The sequence below is a fragment of the Pavona decussata genome, unplaced genomic scaffold (assembly GCF_977016875.1).
Source record: "Pavona decussata unplaced genomic scaffold, jaPavDecu1.1 SCAFFOLD_53, whole genome shotgun sequence".
In the NCBI taxonomy this organism is placed as follows: Eukaryota; Metazoa; Cnidaria; class Anthozoa; order Scleractinia; family Agariciidae; genus Pavona; species Pavona decussata.
In genome coordinates, this window is record NW_028145475.1 from 5,595,889 (window position 1) to 5,620,460 (window position 24,572).

General features: G+C 40.0%; 1 protein-coding gene across 1 annotated transcript in view; it reads left to right on the forward strand.

Annotated features, from left to right (window-relative positions):
- Positions 1-24,572, forward strand: part of LOC146480717 (uncharacterized) — a 34,179-nt gene that overhangs the window by 8,143 nt on the left and 1,464 nt on the right. Inside the window, exons 6-22 of the mRNA XM_085109397.1 lie at positions 370-908; positions 2,919-3,221; positions 3,887-4,100; positions 4,712-4,998; positions 5,349-5,400; positions 8,895-9,445; positions 9,883-10,182; positions 13,267-13,604; positions 14,322-14,328; positions 14,740-14,890; positions 15,100-15,305; positions 17,092-17,276; positions 20,384-20,833; positions 21,446-21,910; positions 22,206-22,417; positions 23,124-23,164; positions 24,243-24,339. Coding sequence (XP_084965523.1) covers positions 370-908; positions 2,919-3,221; positions 3,887-4,100; positions 4,712-4,998; positions 5,349-5,400; positions 8,895-9,445; positions 9,883-10,182; positions 13,267-13,604; positions 14,322-14,328; positions 14,740-14,890; positions 15,100-15,305; positions 17,092-17,276; positions 20,384-20,833; positions 21,446-21,910; positions 22,206-22,417; positions 23,124-23,164; positions 24,243-24,339 — 4,398 coding nt within the window. The remainder of the gene's footprint in view (positions 1-369; positions 909-2,918; positions 3,222-3,886; positions 4,101-4,711; positions 4,999-5,348; positions 5,401-8,894; positions 9,446-9,882; positions 10,183-13,266; positions 13,605-14,321; positions 14,329-14,739; positions 14,891-15,099; positions 15,306-17,091; positions 17,277-20,383; positions 20,834-21,445; positions 21,911-22,205; positions 22,418-23,123; positions 23,165-24,242; positions 24,340-24,572) is intronic.

Sequence of the window (24,572 nt, forward strand, 5' to 3'; positions counted from 1 at the left end):
ACTTTCCAAGACGGAGGCGGAGACTTTCCCTTCAGTTCAATTCTCGTCGAACGGACAAGACAAACACGGCGAGCCATCTTGTTGTTCCTCGTGTTACAGCACACCAAATTGGATTTTAGCCTTTGCTGTGCCGATTGGGCAGAAAAATGAATACAACACTATTTTAGTCATCTCATGCATTCGATAGATAGATGAGAAATATTGGATAACTGTGGGCACAAACTAATATCTCGATATTTGGTAGGGCTTTGTATCTACAAATGTACATGAAAAGCTATTGCTGTAATTAACTATGTAATTAATTATGGCTCTGTGCTACCTCGTTACATACAAAGACAAGTGTTAACAATGTTTTCCTTGCTATTTTAGTTTCAGTGGGTTGCCGCCGTTTATCGAAGGAAGGTGTCCTGGCAGCAAAGCTCCCTTTTTCAACCAATCGAAGTTCTTCGCCTCTGCCCCTAAAGTGAATTTCAATGTTTCCAGTTTCACGATTTCCTGCTGGATAAAGCAAACGAAATGCAGCAACATGGGGGTCATTTATGGAGACTGGCATTACCCTCGCGGGCAGTTTCTGCTTAGCGCTGCCAATCAAAGTATTGTATTCTATCGTCACAGCACCGTAAACAACGATTGGTGGTCGTTGCAAAGTACCAACCTTTCTTTGATTGACTGGACACACATTGTGGTCACGTGGCATCACGGCATTCGGAATGTGGCAATCTATGCTAACGGTAAAGAGGTAGGGAAGAGGATGTATTCTCCAAAGGAAACATTCTACGGACCCACGGGGAAGCCTTTCATGATTGGCAATGACGGCCTTACCTTTAACCACCAGTTCCACGGATCAGTGATGGATCTTTACGTATTTTACGAGGCATTGTCGCTGGATGAAATCAACGCGTTAAGAGGTGTGAGGTTCATGGCATTCCTAGTGATAAATACTGAACATATTCAAATGTAAGAGAAATATGTTAACTTGCAGGTCTGTTTTCAATGAAAAAAATTCCTCTTCTGCATGGAAAGACAGTATTAGACATTTCAAATCCAAAAGCATTTTAAATCCACGCTTATGAACGGTCATCCTGCGAGCAGAGCCTCCTTTTGTCTTTTTCTTTACTGAGGAGGAGATAAGAAGCCTCTCCCTGAATCGCATCAACTCTTTGAAGCCGCCGCAGCCCGAACTTCTGGACTAGTCAATCTTGTTTTCTCTCGTCAAACTGGCTTTTCCAGTGCGAGCATCCGTTTAGTGATAAAGCCGATGGTTATAATTGAGCCCGCTGTACCATAAAAAATCAAGATGGCGGCGAGATCTGCTCGAAGCCAAGCATGTATGTTCCACGGATTACATGATTTGTAAATACAGCAGTCAACTACCTTAAAAATTTTTGTTTCCGGCTTCGTCTCTCCTCCTACCGGACACGGCAAATCCTTAATTTATCAACTGGCGATTCCATTTATAATGAAAGAGTTATCCAAGCGGTCAGATGAACTTTCGTTTCACGTTCCTTCGCACCTGATGTTATTGGTGGTTTCATGGTTCATGGTTCATTCATTTCACACTATTTACACCACATTAACATAGATGAGAAAAGTATTACAACAGATGATTACAAGATAAAAATAAATACAGTACAAATTATAAACTGTAAGTGGTGGTCAAAGTAGCAAAGGCTTTCTAGTTGACCACCACCTACTTTTAAGTAAACAAAGAAATGACACTGAGCTTTATTGATATATTAGAAAATGTAGGAAATGTTTGTAGAGCCTAGGATTAATGTACAAGTCAGAATTACATTTGTGCCCTGATACTGCCCTGATAAATGATCAGATTAACTCTTGGGAAAAGCTCGGCTTGAAATACTGTACGTTTGAGGACTTCCAATAGCGGCAAGCGCACGCCTATTAGGTATATTAGGCCTGGGTTCGAAACTGTATCCTGGCAACATGCAGCGCATGCTCAATAAATATCTTACTCGATTCATACAGAGTCTTTCTCGAGAACGCCAAAATTGAGCAAGCAAAAGAAAGGCTCTGCTAGCAGGGTGATGAACGGTCTGGCAACAAATCTCCTTTCATTTTATACTTTTACCCCATTTATGGAATAATAAAACTTTTGAAGACTTAAAACTCCTCATGTTGGCATGAGTGAAATAAGCTGATTTTTTTTTATACCACCTAAATTGTTAGTTTTGATTGATTGATTGATTGATTGATTGATTGATTGATTGATTGATTGATTGATTGATTGATTGATTGATTGATAGCTTTGGATTCTTATTCCTCGCGAAGCGAGGTTAATAAATTTGTCGGGCCGAGGGCCGCGCTCGGGAGCTAAGCCGTGCGAATTCGAGCCGAACATATATTTATATGTTTATATATTTCCGTGAAGGTGTCCGTGCTGTTGCCTGGCAACAGTGCGCAAACAAAGTGTGAATGACGTCAGACTGTCTGGCGTCGTCTGAAAAAAATTTGCATACATCGGAAAAAAAGGCGTGCATGATCAAATTTCAACTGCAATGTTCATCAATATTCACTGGATACAGAACTATCTCTCCAAAATCTTTTCCCTTTCTTTTAGTTTTGTGGCCGCGGTAAAATAATTTTACGTGGGAAATAAATTCATCGAACACGACAGCGCTGCACGCCCGTTGTACATTACGTCGCGTCAGAAATAGATTTTCAACCGCAAACTAGCCTGTGGAACTACGAAAAGACCATGCTCATAAAAAAAATCCTATGCCCCTTTTAATCTCCTCATTTGATGCTACAGTACGAGTAAAGAGGGTTTTCCACCCAGCCCCAGCTTCGCGAGGTTTTGCGAGTCACGTATTTCTAGTAATAAAGCTATAAGCGCTATAATCGATTTAGCAAACGAAAAGGGACGATTGAGTAAATATCCTTTTATTTATCTTCTATAGGTGTTCCTTTTACCGGAAGCCAAGATGAGGTCGAGGAAGTTAAAGGAGGAGCCTATGCAGTCAAATGGCAGCCTCTCTTCGAAGGCGCCTGTCCAGTTGAGCAGTACAAAGTCTACTACAGAGAAATCTTTTCAATGGCTAACAAAGGCAAATGGAACTCGGTCATCGTTAATAGAAATGCGACAGGCTACATCTTGCACCTTCACTGTTGGAAAGAATATGAAACAGCAGTTACGTCTCTCAATTCATATGGAGAGAGCTCAATCAATGACAGCGAGGTGTGGAAATTCAGAACACTAGGAGGTAATTTACGATGTTTCTATTAAAATCAGTTCCAGCGAAATTAAAGGTTCCATTGAAATGAAATAAAATAATACTGTCTAACAATGATGTCAGTTCAGTCAAGGTAACTGAAGTTCATGCAACAAGCAGAGCGGAAACTAAGTTAAAAGGCATTAGATAATAGTTAGCCTCAATAGTTTTCTGGTCACAATACAGTCAACTCTCGCCTTGCGGACACCTTGCTATTACGGACACCCCGGTAATACGGACAGCAGCGAAATCCCCGGCAAAAATAGAGTACAGACGTTTGATTCAAATAAATTTCCACTATTACGGACTCTCTCTATTAAGGACACTAACTCGCGGTCCCGAGGGTGTCCGCAATAAAGGGAGTTGACTGTATACTGACCTAAAATACAGACTTACTTTTAACGGGAGAACTAGTATATTCTATTCTCTGGCTAGTATCGTGACTCGGAGAAATCACGTGAATCGATTCGAGTTTACCAAAGGAACACCATCCGCCATTAAGGAAGCTCATTTCCGATAGACTTATCTGAGAGGGCACACGAGTCCGCTAAAAGCTATTCGTTGATAGAAACCAAGAAGTAATTCTCCGGCTTATTGTGAAGTAGAACTCTACTACTAGACGCATTTAGCAACAGCTGATTCTTTTTTGGTTCCAGAAGATAACTGCTGTGTTGAAGCTTATTTTCAAAGTCAACCAGGATGGGTAAATTGCTCCCTGGGAAGATACCTGAATGGAGTCTGGACAAAATCGCCCGGAACAAATGGCGGGATGGACCGTGTCAAAAAAAGTAGATGCTGCCCACCTCCACAGGAATACCAAGATCAAACACTTGTTTGTCAAACAGCAGACTGGAAAACTTCTCTAACCAGGTCAGTAAAATAAGTGACTTTAAATTGGTCTTAAAGATTGAAGACTCTTCTGGTGCAATGCTCAATTGCAAAAACGGCTATGTTGTCGTTAAGGCAGCAAATTATCACCGAGATAATTTGAATTTCGAATACTTTGCCTTGATCTTGTTTCATTGATGCAATGGATCTGTGACGTGGGCTGTTGATTAGAACACCAATGTAATTATTTTCCGTTTTTATCGGGGTCCGAGTATTTTCTTTGAACTGAACGATTTAGTTTCTTTTGGAATCAAATTAAAAATCAAGCAACTAACCGCATTTTATATAGAAGAAAGACACTCGCAGTTATTTATGCAACTAACGAGTTGCGAAAAGAAAGCTTTAAAAATTTAGGCTTGAACGGGATTCGAACCCATGACCTCTGCGATTTCGATGCAGTGCTCTACCAACTAAACTATCAAGCAAACTGGGAGCTGGTCATATTGTGAGTTCCTAATGTAGCTGTGAAGGATGAATGAATGAATATATGAAACGATTATTTGAACTGCGAGTGAAAGATCAAAGTTAGGTTTCAGATATTCATATTCATTTAACCACATTTTGCGCGACTATATTTTTATTTTCAAACCTAGCAACAACACCTGGGCTGTCTGTCCTCACGGATATTTTCTTCAAGGATTTTACCGCTCCAGTGATACTGGGACTGGGCTGCATAACATCAAGCAAGCAACATGCTGTAGGCCTAGAAACTTCAAAAGCGTCCCCCAGGACTGTTATGATCACAATGTGACGGTTTCAGTTCCTAAAAAAGGCTGGAGTAAATGTCAAGACTGGTCCTATCTAGCCGGTGTATATAAGGGAGCCTGTGACAAGTTGCGCTGTATTGAAACTTTCAGATGCTGTAGGATGCCTCCCCCAGGTATCTGTGCATTACACTGTTGAGGTCAATTTGCAAACACCAACCACGTTCTATCTTAAAATTCTCCACGTTCCTATTTTAATAGGATTTCATATAAATAACCTGAATTACCCATATAAACTCCAAAGTCGCGGAACATAAAGTCTTGCTATTTTGGCTGAACTTCTTTGATCCAGCGTTCTAGACTGGATCACAAGTTGAGGCAAGGGATCGGAAGCCCCCCCTTTATGAGTTGAGGACATTTTTCGATGCACTTCACGCCAAGATTAACTTAATATAGTACAAGAATTACGCAAGGACATATTACAATGACCCAACTAACGTTTCTGTACCTGTTGTTGCATTTTTAGAGATAGTTCTCCTTGGCCATTGGAAGCTAGATGGCAGTGATCAGGACATAAGGTTGGTCAAGCACTGTGTATTCGAGCGACCAGTGAAACCTAATAGTTATTTGTAGGAAAAAGGTTCCGTTCAAATTGAACTATGTGTTTCGAACAACATGATCCTGTTCAAGGTTGACATGTAAATCATTTTAGCTAAATTAAGAATAAAAAATCACCAATCGTTGTTTGTCACCATAACCGACTGTTCATACGTCTCTGAAATAGTATTTGGCATCGGATTGGGTTTTGATCATCAACGTTTAACTGCGAATAGAAAACAAGGCAAACTAATTGTCAATTCGATGCTACACATGAACACTCAGTTGAACGGGAACAATATTATTTAATTAGACAGGTCCTAAGTGTGCATCTTCGTTCCGACTTCGACTTCCATTGAACAAACCACGAAGTCCGGGAAACTACTGGCGCACTTGCGACATGCGCAATAAATGAACAAACAAACTTGATCAAAACTAGTCTCTCATCACATCTCCCTCCTTTGAGCTCTAAAGACTTAGCGAATACAGAACATGAACATGAAAATATATAAAGCAACTGGCTTAATGCCTTGCATCTTAATCAGTCAATGTCTCGATAACTGTTCAAAGAAAAAAAAAACACTGATCAAACAAAGTCTCTAGAACGGACAGGTTTCCTAACGATACGATCACATGAGGTCCTGACTTCTGGTTGTGGTGAACTGGACTGTGTTTCTGCAGAGGAGGGTATAGTTGGGATCACTCTGCAAGGTTTTACAACCTGCGGTGGTTGATCTGGTTCAGCATCTGAAGATTCCAAGCCTGGGCCTTCTGCTTTTGTCTCTGGATCCTGATCCAAATCTTGCTCATCAGGTATTTCCAATCTATCGGGACTGGTTGCTGGGCGTAGGTGTCTACGGTTTCTACGCACCACGCTGAAAGGTGTCTGGACAACGTACGACCTAGGGGTAAGGCTTCTTTTAATGACTTTCCCAGGCGTCTTCCATCCTTTCTGCTGATCCAATTTCACACGCACAGAGTTGTCTGGCTGTAGGTCAGGAAGCGTTCGCACTCCACGTCTCTAGTCAAAATACTGACGGTATGCAACTTTCGTTTACTCATCCTTCCTGGTAACTGCTTCATGGCTTGGTAAAACTGGCCTTAGACTGGATTCGAAAGTAGGTAGAAGTGTGCGAATTTCTCTTCCCATCATAAGCTGGCAGGACTTACACCAGTGGCTCTATTAGGTGTAGCTCTATATGACAAAAGTGCAAGAAAGGGATCACGCTGTCTTAATATCTTCTTGCTAATGCGAACTCCACTTCCCGATTGACCATTTGTGGATATTCCAGGACTAGTGGTGTTATGCTTGAAGTCTTATTCTAGGCTAGACTTGCGGAACTGATCAGAGGAGAATTTTGGACCATTGTCACTGACAATTTCGTCTGGTACACCCCATCAGGCAAATAAGTCCGTAAGCTTATTAATCACAGCATCGCCGGTGGTGCTGGACATGAAAGCTATCCCAGGAAATCTTGAACCATCGGCTTTAAGCAACTGACTCATTGGGTAATCACATCTGACAGATTTGGCAGGAATTTTCCCATGCAGTTATCATTCCGAGCACCTGACGCAATTCGGGTACATTCTTTGGTGCTGGAAGTTCCTGAATAGCTCTAACTTTCTGTGGATCTGGGCTGACTACCATAGACAACAATGTCGTCCTGGATAGCTGCCACACCTTCTTGGTCATTTAGAGGGTTGGTCCTTCTTTTCTGTAAAATTTCTGGCGCGGAGGTTGTCCCGAATGGCAAACGGCGGAAACAGAAACGGCCACTAGGAGTGATGAAGGTGTTTAAGAATGTATCTTTCTCTTGTAACGGCTTCATTTAATCTCCCCAGGTCGACACAAATTCTGACTTTACGATTGGGTTTGACAACAGGAACCATAGGCCCACACCAGTCGGTCGGTTAGTTAATTTCCTCAATGATTCCTTCTTGCAACATGCGCTCGAGCTGCTCTTTCATTTTGGGAAGTAAAGGAAATGGAATCTTTCTGGTAGAATTGACACAATACGGCTTTGCATTGTAAGTTAGCTCAGTCCTAATAGGTTCACAGTTCATTAGACCAATGTCACCAAACACATTAGCAGTAGTTTCTTCGATGCGCTGGACTAGACTCATCTGGCATGCTGCGTGACGACTTAGTAGGTTGTTTACGCGTGATCATTCAATGACATAAATATCAACAAAGTACTGTTTGTCCTATAGGGAAGTTTCTGCTGTAAATTGCCCTTTACAATTCAGCGTCCCATCTGGACTGGACAGCATGACATTTGAAAGATTCAGCTTTAGACGCTGAGTTAGGGCCTGATAGGTCGAGACTGAAATTACCGAGATATGGGCCCCCGTGTCAATCTTAAACTGTACGGGTTTTCGGTCGATGTGTAACACAACACTCCACGGCTCTTCGAACTTTTTTGCTGGAACTAACGGCGCCACCAAAAAATTGGTGATCAATTCCTCCCGAATTGGACGTAACCTCTCACAGAACGGCAAGCAATAGCAAAATGGCCCTTTTTGTGACATTTAGAGCATCGCCTCCCAGTCGCTGGGGAAGTTTCATCTTGTTTGTGTATGCGATTACATCGAGAACAAGGGTGAACTATCGGTACGTTTTTAGGATTCTAGTCACGCACGTTACGATCATTACGGGCTGGTCTTCTTACTGGATTCGATTTGCCTTTCTTTTGGTGTAGTTGTCCCAAATGCTTACCGTCGGACTGGCTCGCAACCTGAAATTTTACTAGTTCGGACTGACGCGCCATTTGTATCGCCGTCTCGAGATTGAGATTGAGATTGAGATCCGATTTCATTTGAAGCTTTTGCGAGAGTGATTTGTCAAGAATTCCGATAAAAATCCTGTCTCTGATCTGCTCATCTCTCTGTGTTCCAAATTCACAATGTTCTGCCAACTCAGAGATTTCGTACGAAAGCTTCCACGGTTTCTCCTTCTTCTTCTTCTTCTTCTTCTTCTTCTTTTTTTATTAGACTTTGCCTTCAAAATTAAAACTATAAACAGAACATAACAACGTGAAACAGAAGATAAACTAGTACTGGGTTAAGGCAGGGTGACCACAACAGCTAGCGCCAATTACTGTGGGCCCAAGATTTTGAACGCGGAGATGAAAACATGCTCTCTCGTGAATGACATTTCTCTTCGGTACAAAATGCTCGTCGAATTTCTCGATAACCTTGGCATACTTGATTTCGTTACGACATGAACAATATTATTTAACTAGACAGGTCCTAAGTGTTCATCTTCGTTTCGACTCCGACTTCCATTGAACAAACCATGAGGTCCGGGAAACTACTTGCGGACATACGCAATACGTGAAGGAACAAACATGATCAAAAACTAGTCTCTCATGACACTAATGATCACTTTCCCGAAGGGATTTTTGAAAGAAAGTTTCACTAATTAAATAGACTGATATTGTTAAAGGTGTTTGGCTGACGATTTTTGTTATCTCAGTTTCAGTGGTAAGCCGTCCTTTATCGAAGGGTGGTGTCCAGGAAGCAAGGCTCCCATCTTCGACCGATCAAATTCCTTTGCCACTGCTCCGATAGTCTATCTGAACGACAGGAGTTTTACAATTGCATGTTGGATAAAACCCACGGTGATCCTTGAAGGGCAAGACATGGCGATATATAATGACTGGCGTTCCCCATGGCAGTTTATTTTCTTCATTAGAAACCAGAGGTTGAACTTTGAACGCCACAGCCTCAACGATGACAATCCCTGGTATTTCGTTGAAAGTAGCACTGTGGTTGCTTTGGACACCTGGACGCACGTAGCAGTCACGTGGAATCACGTAAAAGGGTCTTCGTTACTCTACATTGACGGTAAAAAGAAAGGTTATCGTACCTATCTACCTAGAAGAACATCCTTCTACAAACCCAGTGGGAGGCCATACAAGATTGGGAATGACGATCATTGGGACGATCACCAGTTCTACGGATCAGTTATGGATATTTATGTGTTTGGCACAGAATTGTCAGTGAGTGAAATCAATAAACTAAGAGGTTGGTGTGTAATTCGCCCCTATAAACACCAGTAACTGATTGCATTACCAGCTTTCGATGTGGTATGAGTGAAAACAGCTGCAATATTTTTTTTTCTTTTTAATACAACCTAAAATATTAGTTTAGATTGATTTTATAGCTTTCAATTTTTGTAATATAACTAACAGCTATAATCTTAAAACCAGCTAAACTTAATTTATTTTCATTTTAAAAAATGTTTCCCTGTACTAAATATTAGTATTTACGTGGATTTCCTAAAAACCTTAGGCTATAATAGATGCATAAATGCAACTCTTATCATAAGCGATGCATTTACATTTATATACTTTCCAAACAGTCTGCTTTGGATGATCAAGCACTTAATCAATCTGTCAAATTTGCCTCCTTTCTGTTCAAAATTTTAAGAATACCATGTTTCCACTTACGATCCTTTGCAGGTGTACCTGTTATTGCAAACAGCAGCAAGGACGTTACAGGGGGAACCGTTCTAGTCAAATGGGAGCCTCCCATGGAAAGCATATGTCATGTTGTGCACTACAACGTTTACTACAGAGAAGTAATTTTGCAGGCTGAAAAAGGCCACTGGAATTTAATAACTGTCGATAGGAACACCACCAGCTATACCCTTCACCTGCAGTGTTGGAAACAGTATGAAATAACTGTTACCTCCCTTTCTTCATACAACGAAAGTGACAAGGATGACAGCAAGATATGGAACTTCAAAACTGGAATTAAAGGTAAAGGTTTGTGCTTAACTCAGATTTCCGTGATTCTAAGAGGTACCTATGGGTATTCAATACTCTCTTCTGGATTGCATACTTTTATTTTCGGGCAAATACCATGATTTTTTTCCTTGGGTAAACACAGGTTAACTACTCGATTTGGAGTTTGTTATTCAAAATACTTGTTTCTCAAAGTCGTTTTGTCTCCTTCCATGTTACATGGTTTTAATCTTTCTTTTCACCATGGGGAAGTTTTAAAAGCTAATTTAAAAACAAAACTATTCACGTGATACGAGTAGAAATGTTTCGCAAAAAATTGCCTGCGCTAGACGGGCATAAACGTTTGAGTGTGGATGCGCTAAATATCGATGTCGCAACATATCGGCTTTAAGAAAGATCGAAGGTACCAGGTTCAAATCACACTCAGATACTCTCCAGTTCAGCTCTTCTACCAGCTCGAAGTAAACAACTAGTCCTCCTTTTTTCTATTAAATTATGATTAGTTCTAATTAGTTTTAATTTATAAATATGTGCTTCTACTTAATATTAGTATTTTAGAACAGTGGTTCCTTTGTTACTGCGCATACGTTCTATGCATCTCGGGACGATGCGAGAAACCCTGATTTCTTTAGAACGGCGCTTACTTATTCAAAGGTATTTTTGCGCGGTTTATGGGTATGCGGGAAAAGATGATCTAAGAAGGGGTTATAAAACTCAAAAAAAAAAAATTGAGGGCGTCCACTCATTTTTCAGAAAAAATTAAGCTTGAATTTGAAAAACTAAAAAAAAAACGATACATTTTTATTTCTTTATTTTTAGAATTATTGTCGATTGATTATCGCTGGAAAGAGCATGGTTACCACTAATTCTGGTTTTGGATTTGAAAATCTCTTTCTAAGATCTTCTTTGTTCCCGCATAGGTGTAAGCCGCGCAAAAATACTTCTGTACTAGTATGAATCGTCCTTAAGTGGATTACGTGGAAACCTAACTATACCAAGCAACTAAATCCAACTAAATGCAACAGTGTACTTCGGATGATTGAACACTTATTAATAACTAATCTGTCAACCTTTTCTTGCACGAACACGTTAAGATAATCATGTTTCTATTTACGATCCTGTGCAGGTGCACATGTTATTGTAAACAAGAGCAAGGAAATTACAGGTGGAATCGTTCAAGTCAAATGGGAGCGAATATGTCCTGTTGTGCAGTACAACGTCAACTACAGAGAAGTAATTTTGCATGCTGGAAAAGGTCATTGGAACTCAATTACTGTCAGTGGTAATACCACCAGCTATACCCTTCACCTGGAGTGTTGGAAACAGTATGAAATAACTGTCAGCTTTTTTTATTCACACGGAGAAAGTGACAAGGAGGACAGCATCATATGGAACTTCAAAACTGGAATTAAAGGTAAAGGTTTGTGCTTAACCCAGATTTCCGTGACACTAAGAGGTACCTATGGGTATTCAATACTCTCTCTGGATTGCATACTTTTATTTTCGGGCAAATATCTCTCTCTTATGAAACTCCAAAAAGAAAGTTGAGGGTAAGCTTCGCATTTTTCAGAGATAAATAAGTTGAATTTGGGAAAAAAAAAACAACAACAACATTCGATACATTTTTACATACATATTTTTTTAGCATTATTGTCCCTTGATAATCTCTGGAAAGTGCATGGTTAGCCCTAATTCTGTTTTTGGATTTGAAAATCTTTTGCTAAGATCTGTTTTTTCCCGCATAGTTATAAGCCGCGCAAAAATACTTTTGTATTAGTAGGAACCGTCCTTAAGTGAATTACCTGGAAACCTTACGATAATAAACAACCAAATGCAACTCCATCACAAGCCATAAGCCTTCCAAACAGTGTGCTTCGGATGATTGAACACTTATTAAAAACTAATCTGTCAACTTTTCTTCCACGCTATTGAAAACGTTAAGATGATCATGTTTCTATTTACGATCCTTTGCAGGTGCACCTGTTATCGTGAACAAGAGAAACGAAGTTACAGGTGGAATCGTTCTAGTTAAATGGGAGTCTCCCATGGAAAGGGTATGTCCTGTTGTGCAGTACAACGTCAACTACAGAGAAGAAAAAGGCCACTGGAACTCAACTAGTGTCCGTGGAAACACCACCAGCTATATCCTTCACCTGGAGTGTTGGAAACAGTATGAAATAACTGTCACCTCCTTTTATTCATACGGAGAAAGTGACAAGGATGATAGCGAGACATGGAACTTCAAAACTGGAACTAAAGGTAAAGGTTTCTGCTTAACCCAGGTTTCCGCATCACTAAGGAGTACCTATGGGTATCCAATACTCTCTTCTGGATTGCATACTTTCATTTTCGGGAAACTAATATGATTTTGTTTTTCTTGGGTAATGAAAATTTTAACACTGCAGATAATTGCTACTCATTAAATCTTTTATGTGTGTCGCCATTAGCAGCATGGTTGTATAATAGTTTTTAAGGTAAGATTATGAGCTAAATGGCTTTAGTTTTTTAGTTTTTATTTTTACTTACAGAGTCCGTGATTTGTAAGCTCTTCTGAAACCAGCCAACAATAGGAGATGTGAACAAAGCAGCTGCAAAAATAAATATAAACTATAATACACAAATTTCTTCAAAATTATCGCTAGGTCCATTCATATTCCAATTAAACTGATAGATCAAAATTGATCGTTTGTCTCACGGTTGTGTAGCATAGGTATGGTTAGCGACGTTTCCTTGTCTTCTTCAAGCGTTGGTGTCGACTGGCTGCATGTGCATTGGTGGTAATTATTGCATTTTGATCCTTTCCACACCAATACAATCATGAGATAAACGATCAAGTCTGATCAATCATTCAAATCTAAGATAAGCGAACATCAAAATAAACCGTTTTTCAAACAACACAGTAACATTTGGTAAGGTTTTCCCTTAAGGCGCCACTTGTGTCGAACTAATCGTATTGTCTTGAAAAAATGAGCTACCCAAAGGATTTCTTAAGCCATTTCTGAGTTGTCTGAATACAGATAGCCATGGGCCGAGGAAGTTCGGGGGTTTTGGAACGATTTTCCCCGCAATCAAACAACTTTTTTTTAACATTATGTGCAGATACACTATTACCCCCTACAATAACAAACAGCGAAACTGAAACAGTGGGCTGTGATGTCAACGTTACTTGGATGAAGCCTGTTGATAACGGATGTCCGCTGACCATGTACTCGCTGTACTATCGAGAGATACAGTCACATGAAACACGAGCACCCTGGCAGGAAGTTAGAATCAATGACAATTTGAAGACTCATCATGTTCTTCCATTAAGATGTGATACGCAGTACGTGATCGAAATGTCCACCTGGAATGAGTTGGGTCAGAGCAACAGATCAAGAAAGTGGAATATAAAAACAAGCTCAGGCAGGTTTCCAAGAATTAAGTACTTGGACCCTTTGGTTTGTTTTATTAGGGAGTCGAGGGTATGGAGGATGCGCTTTAAAGTAAACCTGGAACTGAAATCTGCATGCCAGATAGCATTACTCCTGATCTTCTGCCATCTTCTGTAATGTATACGAGCGCCTTGCATACACCGAGAATTTAACGGGGAGGGGGGGATAGCTCGATAAGTTCAGTTGTAGGGTTGTCAAAACTCTTTTTGTCTTATATACCAAGACTTTTGTTTTTGTTTGAGATCTTTCAAGGAAATAATAACAAATAATACTCCATTTTCGATATATTAAAATTCTAGCTTGGCTGCTAGGCTTGGGGGAATAAAACAACAGAAATTTCATGGAGGTTCAGAGGTGATCAATTTTAAATTTATTTGTTTTATTCCCCCAAGCCTCGCAGCCAAGCTCAATTTTAATGTAACAGAAATGGTCTATTTAATGGATCAGAAGAACGTAATAGGTTACTTGGCCAATTTCAGCTCCGGCATGCAGTATCACGCTGTAACTGTTTTACATGGGGTCGCAAAAATGGGACAATTTATTTTAGATAGGGGAGGCAGATTAAAGATTATTATTTGAAAGAACGTCAACGTTAACAAGTTCCAGCTACACTTCTCCACCCAAGCCTCGGTCAGTACCTTCCAGGAACACAGTCTCTACACGCGAGTTAAAAGCAAAAAAAACAAGGATATTTTTACAATTATTGTTATTCGATACTATCAGCTGCTATGTGCGTCTGATTTCTACGCCTCCTGTCTGAAAGTTGAACAGCCCGAACAAAAGGTTTTGGGGAAAAATGAAAGATCTTCGGGCGGCTATTAAAACTTCCTGAACAGCAATATGTAACAGTACCAAGAAATAGGCAATTGTAGATCCCCTAACCACCCTCACCCCATTCCCCCCAAATGGATAAAATCTCCTATCTCCATTTGATAATAATCATTGAGTTATCCCCATACCATTAAAATATACACAAGGTTCATAATGAGGAATTATGTCCAAAGATATAAGTTTGGTAAACGTGTGTTCGTGTGAGGTGGAAATGTGACTGGCGTCATTTCTAATGTCAGTTTAGATTGAACAGGGCAATTAATTGACTTCCCTCAGTAACAGGAATTATTCTCTTGACAATCATTTTCAGACACGAGCTCTGGGACATCTTCAGCCTTGGTGATTGGTTTAATATCGGGGATGGTTGCCCTTCTTGTGATCAGTTTCATCGTGGTGACATCCTGGATTCATAAAAAAGTAATGAAAAAGAAGAAGTTGGCTCGTAACTCGGAATCCCGGAGGTATTAATTTTATGTATCTTTCAAAACATTTGTAACTATCTTTCACATAACTGTTATTTAATGAATACATCACAAGTTCAAGAATAACAATATTTACACCGTTTAAAAATGTATATATTTATACTGACTGAGGCCGAAAATGTCTGTCTTCGGTTGCCGGAAAAATTCGACCAATGAAAACTAGCACATTGTGGTTCTTCTTTTTACAGATCGAAGTCAACCATTATATCCCTTCTACGATGGGAGGTTCTGCCAGAACAAGTCGAGTTCAATGAGGAGATTGGTCGTGGTGCATTTGGTAAAGTGCTCAAAGGTGTATTCAGGGAGTCACCTGGAATTGAGGTGTTTTACAAGTCCAGAACTCAGACTGTCGACTTTAAAGAAGGCCGGACAGTAGCTATTAAAGTGTTAGAAGGTAAATAATTCCAGATTATGAACCTTTTACTTACAGGATCCAAGGGTTGAAATTAAAGAATGCCTATTTGTAAATGCTGAGAACAAACAAACACCTCTTGTGAAATTATCTCAATGAATATTTTCCTTGTTAGAGCGAGACTACAAGTGACGTTTGGGACGGTTAATTAGGGGACTTTTTGAGACGCAGACGATTCGTTTTATAATTACAGACGTTTTGAGCCACGGACGGTAACAAGAAATTTTTCCCTTTTTGGAGCATTAGCACACCATCGCGTTTGTAACGTTTAGCCACAGTCATCAACAAAAGCTTTTCCTGTCCATGTTAAGGAGCAAAAGCACGCCAAAAAAGGAGACATTCGACTTCCAGTTGCCGTCCGTGGCTCATGAACGCCTGTGCTTAAGGACGGTGCCTACTAATACCGAAGTATTTTTGTGCGGTTTATGACTATGCGGGAAAAATTTTAAAGGGTGGCAATGCTTCAAACAAAGGGGCAGAGTTAAAATATACATACAGTGTAGATAACCCCAGTATTTTGATGAAACTAAGAGGTATAATTTATAGTGACAATGTATTTATTTCGTATTTCCATTTCTTAAATAGAGGATTATTCAAAATGCTATTGAGATCCCAAAATAAACGTATTGCAGTAATGCAACTGTAAGTGAACAAAGCTGTTGGAACTCTACTTCAACAAATGTAGCAGTGTGTGAACAGTAACTGGATCTAAATCTTAACTCTCAGAGTGTTCAGCATTTCCACGTTCATTTCAAATAAAAGAGTATAGATGCATATATATTAAAGGTAATTTAAAATGTTTAACACTGGTACAGAAGATGGATCCTGTCAACCCTATACTGTTAACTGCAAAATCTAGCAGACCACCTATCACGTCTGTCAGACGACCACACTGGGACTGTATATAAAAGAATTGTACTTTCATCCAAGGGTGCACCAATCTATCATGTGTTAGTTTGCATAGCTAGTGGGCTGTTGGGGAAAAGTGAAGTTTGGGTCTTCCTCCACCAAAATTTTAAATTCGCAGGCAGACAATACTGTCAGCTACACAGGTAAGCAGTGTGTCTCTGAGGATAGAGTTAAAGAAAAACTTGGTAGCTCCGGCTCGGATGACACATACATCTCATGACGAGGTACAGCCTAATCTTGTGCCCAGATGTCAGTCGTACAGCTTACCAGCAATACACAGTCTCAGAAAATGGTTTATTTGAAATAAAAGAGTGCTCATAGTAAACCACATATGAGACTCAGGTGGCCCACACAGCGTGCGAAGAGCTTAACCCGGTTTCTGTAGGATGAAGCAACTTAGGGTAGTGCTGGATGGGATGCTAGTCCATTGCAAGGTTATCCCCTGTGTTTTGTAACCATTACTCCTGTGCGGAAAAAAAACAATATGGAGCAAAGTTTATCGTGTAAGTAAATGATGCTTCAGATACACCCCTGAAAATAAGGCGAGCATCAATAATATAATCTTACAACTACATAGATCATACAAATATTTTAGTGCTTGGTACATGGTTATGGTACATGTTCGGAAGTCGGGATTCTGTAATTAAATTTTGATTTTGATTTTTCTTTTCTTTCACAAGAAACTGTAGCTTATTTTCCTACAACTGCTTAGAGGAATTTGCACTCCAGTATAAGTGTTAGCTGATGAATTATGTAGTTTACCATAGGCGGTGCTAGACCCAGCACAACGTCACTGTTAAAAGATAATAAGACATTGTATTTCAAACACCATTTTAGTTCCAAATTATTTAATTTTCAGACTCTACAGATAAAGAAGCAAGGGACCATCTTCTGGAGGAAATAGAGTTAATGAAATCGATTGGTTCTCATCGCAATGTTGTGAGCATGTTGGGTTGTTGGGTTAACTCAGAACCCACCTTTCTGCTGCTGGAATATCTTGCATATGGAGATCTACTCCACTGGCTTAGACGAAAGAGGCAACAGGTGACATGAATAACTACGATATACCGTGGTAAAGGGGTCATTATCGTTGTTTTCAGAGGGTCGACCTTTCGAATTTATTTCACCACAATCAGCAAGAACGGTTTCATGGACGGGGCCTTTTTAAAAGAGTTGTTTCGAGAACGTGTTTTATTTGGCTGGTTATATACAGTTGAAAACTTCGGCCAAACCTCCTTAAGAGTAAAGTTTATACATGTATCACAGAGATTTATTAAATGGTATCTGGGACCAAACAAACTCCTCCGTACGGAATATGGAGATATGAAGTCCGTAAGAATAGGTTGGGCTATACGTGGATCTATCAGCGACATTGAACTTGCCTTGAGAAGGTGTTCGCGTAATTGGAAAGATCCTTCTAATTTTCTACAGTATCATTTCAAATATGCCTTAAAAATTAAGAGGACAGCACTTAGCTGCCTGTATACTTCTCAGTGCAGGTATTGTTCATTTGAAGATCATAACAGTTCTGTTGACGAAGCAGTATACACGCATTCTTGATAGACGAGAAATAATATACGCCATTCTGTGGTTTTAGTCTCATATCCTTGATTAGAGATTAAGCAGAGGGCTGTGGAGAAAGACCAACTCTACCTCCTTTTCAAAGGCAAAATGGAGACCAACAAACATGGATAATTCATTCAGCATGCGCACGCCTCTATTGCTTGCTTTGGCGATTTGGGCCATGCACTAGCTTAAGTCCACCTTTCTGCAGACATGTCCAATATAGACAAACTGATACGGTCTGAAAACAATCCGTACGGTCTGTACAGATCGTACGGATCGTCAAACTGTACAAGCCCCTCTCTGAGATAAGACGCGAAAATATTCTAAGTGTCCTTAATGAGATGCAATTTACGGACCGTATACGGACCGAAAAGTGCCTTTACGATCTGTACAGATCGTAAAGGCACTTTTCGGTCCGTATACGGTCTGTAAACTGAATGTAAGTTGAAAAGTAAACAAAATATAACCTAGGGGCTGATGCTGTGAAATACAACAAACATATGTTTCTTCGTTCTTTAGTGTGAGAAACTAAATGATGCGTTTCTTACAAAACATTACAATCGGCTGGATCCCGCGTTCTTTAAGAACGCTGTTAAGCGTCAGTAAGTGGGACAAAATGAAAATTGAGTCCATGGAAACCTGCATGTTTACCTCGTTCTATCAACGTGAGCGACCAAATGCATGATGCGTTTCTCGTTGAAACAGAAAAGAAACTAGAAGTAAACAAAATATCAACTAGGGGCTGACGCTGTAAAATACAACAAATATATGTTTTCTTCGTTCTTTAGTGTGAGAAACTAAATGATGCGTTTCTTACAAAACATTACAATCGGCTGGATCCCGCGTTCTTTATGAACGCCGTTAAGCGTCAGTAAGTGGGACAAAATGAACTTTGGGTCCATGGAAACCTGCATGTTTACCTCGTTCTATCAGCGTGAGCGACCAAATGATGCGTTTCTCGTTGAAACAGAAAATACACTGGAAGTAAACAAAATATAAACTTGGGGCTGATGCTGTAAAATACATCAAATATGTGTTTTCTTCGTTCTTTAGTGTGAGAAACCAAAGATGCGTTTCTTACAAAACAAAACCTTACAATCGGCTGGAATTAGGAAACGTGTTTCCTGACGACTAATGCAGAATACTATATATTACTATTAGTATTTTATGGAACAAGTAGACTGTACGGTAGTATTGATCAATAACTTTAGTGAGATTTGGTGGCTCCTAAAGGAGCCGTTGTGAGAGATCATTTTGCAATGACCCTCTCTCACATAAGAAGCGAAAATCTTCTAAGTGTCCTTAATGAGATGCAATTTACGGACCGTATACGGACCGAAAAGTGCCTTTACGATCTGTACAGACCGTACGGATCGTCAAACTTTACAAGCCCCTCTCTCAGATAAGAAGCGAAAATATTCTAATTGTCCTTAATGAGATGCAATTTACGGACCGTATACGGACCGAAAAGTGCCTTTACGATCTGTACAGACCGTACGGATCGTCAAACTTTACAAGCCCCTCTCTCAGATAAGAAGCGAAAATATTCTAAGTGTCCTTAATGAGATGCAATTTACGGACCGTATACGGACCGAAAAGTGCCTTTACGATCCGTACAGACCGTACGGATCGTCAAACTTTACAAGCCCCTCTCTCAGATAAGAAGCGAAAATATTCTAATTGTCCTTAATGAGATGCAATTTACGGACCGTATACGGACCGAAAAGTGCCTTTACGATCTGTACAGACCGTACGGATCGTCAAACTTTACAAGCCCCTCTCTCAGATAAGAAGCGAAAATATTCTAATTGTCCTTAATGAGATGCAATTTACGGACCGTATACGGACCGAAAAGGGCCTTTACGATCTGTACAGACCGTACGGATCGTCAAACTTTACAAGCCCCTCTCTCAGATAAGAAGCGAAAATATTCTAAGTGTCCTTAATGAGATGCAATTTACGGACCGTATACGGACCGAAAAGTGCCTTTACGATCCGTACAGACCGTACGGATCGTCAAACTTTACAAGCCCCTCTCTCAGATAAGAAGCGAAAATATTCTAAGTGTCCTTAATGAGATGCAATTTACGGACCGTATACGGACCGAAAAGGGCGTTTACGATATGTACAGACCGTACGGATCGTCAAACTTTACAAGCCCCTCTCTGAGATAACACGTGGAAATCTTCTAAGTGTCCTTAATGAGATGCAATTTACGGACCGTATACGGACCGAAAAGCGCCTTTACGATCTGTACAGACCGTACGGATCGTCAAACTTTACAAGCCCCTCACTCACATAAGACGTGGAAATATTCTAAGTGTCCTTAATGAGATGCAATTTACGGACCGAAAAGTGTCTTTACGGTCTGTACAAACCGTACGGATCGTAAGGCCGTTTTTTCAGACCGTATCAGTTTGTCTATATTGGACAACCCTCCCTTTCTGAACCCTTTGCAATTTTGCAACTTTTCAAAATGATCTTAACGTTGTTTGAGTAAGGTTATGAGTCACGACTGGACATTTTCCCATCTACTGGCAAATCGTCTTACTCAGAGTTTGATTCTTGCAATTTTCCTCCTTTAGAAAACCTATCGCAAATTTTACGATAACGAGGGACTTACACATGATGCTGAGAAAACGCAACATGGCACTGAAGATGACTCAAGATTAATGCCATTGACTGAAAAGACAGCAGAAAGTGAGGAAACGTTGTGCCGTCAAGAAACATTGTCTGCAAGTGGGAATGCTGAAGACGGCGGAGGACACTTAGATGTAATTGAAGTGCAAATTTTCAGTGCAGATGTTAACTCCAATGTACGTTTGGATGAAAGCGAGAGAGAAAGCAAGCACACAGTTTTTCCTGGAAAGCCGGCAAGGGATCAAGCCGTAGAGATGGATGCTCAGGAGTTGACTTGCTCTTTCTATCTCGTTAGTCCAGAAAATGCAGAGGTTGGAAACAAAAGCAAGGGAGACAAGTCTCATGACGACGAGGTCTCACCTTCTTGTTTCCAGCGGCAAATGGGCCTGGGAATTGTAAGTGGCTTTTGTTTGTTTGTTTGTTTGTTCGAGTTACCACCACTTCAACGCTAGCTATTAGTAGCCATACGTTAGTTGATTTGTCCTTAAAACACCTTGTGTGTACCCGCAACACGTCAAACATTGCAAGGAAAGATCAATTTCACGATTTGATAGACAGGAAAGCATATATAGCCGTTTAAGTTCAATTATGAAGAAACAATGAAGGTTTGTCTGTTTGTCAGGGCTCCTATTGATAACAGACAGCTTTTTGCATCTGAAGGGGTTACCCTGAGCGTTATAAATCAATAAAGGTTCTTCTTCTTCTTCTTCTTCTTCTTCTTCTTCTTCTTCTTCTATATAAATTAGCTCAAAACACGTGACAACTCTAGCCATTTTCTGAATCTTACATAGTTTGCATAAGTAAATTCATCCAGGGTTTAACGCTTGTGCCGTATGCTCTAGATCGACCATGTATTACAAACAGTTTAGAATGGTGGACTGAGTGCTTGTAAACATTCTCAAACTAGGCTATAAAGTAAAATATTTAAAAAAATTTAAATATGTTTAAAATATTTAAAATATTCTCCTTTCAGTTTTTTAAGGTTTCCTTTGATTTTCATGCTTTAGAAAAGCTATCAAGAGTGTTACGACAACGAACGATTTACACTCGACGCTGACGAAACGCAACTTGGCGCTGAAGATGATTCAAAAGTGATGCTACTGTCTAAAAACCCTGCCGAAACCAAAGAATTTGTGAGTTGTGAGGAAACTACGGCTTCAAGGATTGCTGAAGGCGGAAAGGAACACTGGAATATCACTCAATTGCAAATTTGCAACACAAGTGATAACTCCAAACAACTTCTGAATGAAAACACAAGCGAAAGCGTTGACGCAAGTGGCTGTGGGGAACTAAACGTGGATAATACTGCAAAGAATTCCGAAGGCTTGGCTTGCTCTTCTAACTCTGTACATGAAAATGTTACTCCAGAAAATGCGGAGGATGGAAACGACAGCAATGGAAATGAGCCGCACGATGACGATTTCTCTCCAAAGGATCTTCTTCGTTTTGCTTGGCAAATAGCGCGGGGAATGGTAAATAATGTTCGTTTGTTTTTTATGAGTGTCACTTGAACGCCTGTTGATAATATGCATACGTTGTGCGGGTAACAGTTCAGCTTTAAATACTTTCATGTGACCGTTTCTTGTAATGAAGTTAAGTGCAAAGAGGAGATTTTTAATTTTCATATATTGGTGTTTATTATTTATCTTAATAGGAATTTCGAACGTATCCATTGTCAGTCCCGATTTCTGTATAAATGCCGTAAAAAATTCATTGATACACCAATCTAGTATGGATTTATTAATTGATTTTCTATTCCTGCCACAGGGCTTCTTGTCAAGTAAAGGATTTATTCACCGCGATCTAGCGGCACGAAATGTTCTCCTTGGAGAGAGCAAAGTGGTCAAAATTTCTGACTTTGGACTGATGCGCCACATTTACGGAGACATCTACAAAGTCAATAAAGGGAAGAAACTCCCCGTAAAATGGATGGCACCCGAGGCACTTTTTAACAGTGAATACACCACGAAAAGCGACGTGTAAGTGTTGTGACATGTATCTAAATTAGCCTTGCAGTAATTGTTACCCAGTAACAAGCATTAAGGGTTTTATATATCCGGCACGATAGGAAACATTTGTGCACGCTAGTACTTTTAAGTCTATCTCTACGAGCGAGCTAGAAAAAGCAAATGCTGCGCTGTGATTGGCTCGTTAGTTCGGCAGTCCATAAACAATACATTCTTTTCTTTTTTTTGGGGGGGGAAGACGCTCACCGACTTTGAAAGTGAAAACCTTTTTTATATATTTGTCCAATAAAACATGTCTTTTAATGAAGGAGCCCCTGCTGAGGAGAGAGTTGCAGTAATACACTCGGAGTTATAGAGAGGGGTGGGCTCTATCCGTCTAACATAGATCACAAAAACACGGCCTGTCTAGGTAGCGTTAATGGTAGAAATCTAGAAGGAAGTACGGACGGAGATTTACAATGTAATGCGCAATGATCGAGTTATAAAACTCTAACTCGGGATTCTTCTGTAATTTTACAAAAAAATCTCGTTGTGTAGGACCACAGCCATGTTGGGGGGGTTCTTATCCTTCATCATTTACATAATGATGTCTTTTTCTCTTCTCGACAGTTTTTTTAAATGTTGTAAGTCGTAATTTTTCTTTAATCTGTATGTCATTTGACAGTCAAGCCTAGAACACGAAGTTTATTCATGGACATTCATCCTGTAATTTTTTCAGATGGTCTTTTGGAGTTCTGCTGTGGGAGATTGCTACAATGGGTAAGAGAACAAACAAAGTCTTTTAGGACTATGCAGTGAATAATTCATTGCTATTAATTGTCTGGCTGCCTGATTGACCGACTGGCTGACGGAAGGACTGACCGATGGATTGACTGACAGGTCTGACTAATCCACTCACAGACTCGCTAGCTCACCTGATAATGATTGATCATTACTTCAGATCAGTGACCAGTTGACGGTGATTGGTGGTCAGGAGGTGACAGGTGTGGCCAATCCAGGTCCTGAAGGCTTGCCCACACGTGGGACATGTGGGCGAGTGCTGCAGTTGAACTGGTGGCAGATGAAATACTGCGCTACCCAGACAGCCACGATTCTAAGCGTTCCTATGACGCTATCAATTCTGTGTACAGACACCAGTCTTTCGGCTTATCTCTCTCCTCAGCTTCCAATGACTGAATGACTGAATCATTTACTCACTCATTCACTGACTGACTCATGCAAAATAAATAAAATAAATAAATAATAAATAAATAAATAAATAAATAAATAAATAAATAATTGACTCAGTGACTCGCTGAATAATTGATTGAATGACTTACCAACTGGATGGCTGAGTGACTGACAGACTGTTTGATTAACAGACTCACTGACGTGATGACTCAATGCTTGCAATTTTTTTTTCGCTTGTTCGCTTGCCATGAATTGGTCAATTGATTGAGTGAAAGGTGAAGATTAGCTGATACCTATCTGCTGAGCAATCGGCTGACCAATCGATCGACTGGATGGCTAAGGAAGAGGAAACGGCGAAAAGAAGTGGAAGTCAGGAGGCACAGTGTGCAAATTATTTTAGGCAATGATCTTATTGTCAGTATGCTACTGTTCCTTTCCTAAATGGGGAAAAGTGCTACAACTTCAGCTGGTGCTACCAGTGTTGTATTTTTCACGTAACTTAACTCTTAATGATTGTTAGACCTTAACCACGTCACAAATAGGAACCAAAAGTCTTTTTAGGCTAACATCAATTCAGACAGCTTCAGTGGAGGGTACAATGCACCAGCGTTTTTATATGTACCAATCAAGTATAGCATATCATTAAAACCATGATTCTATTTTTAAGGAGGAAATCCGTATCCTGGATTAGATAACAAAGAGTTGTACAATCTTCTCAAGACTGGCTATCGTATGGAGAAACCAGACTCGTGCTCTAATGAGTTGTAAGTTGTTGTTTTCGTTTTATGTCAGATATCTTCAATAAGAAAAAATCTACCTTCTAATTAGAAAAATCTTTAACCTCGGCGACATTTCAACCCATATGGGTTCCAATACCTGCTGACACCAAAGAGCACTGGTGACCGCGGACATGTCTGGCGTCTGGAAGACTCCAGTCAAAGTTTTCATCTAGTCTATACCCATCCCTCATAATAAACTGTCTTTGCCTGAAAACTTT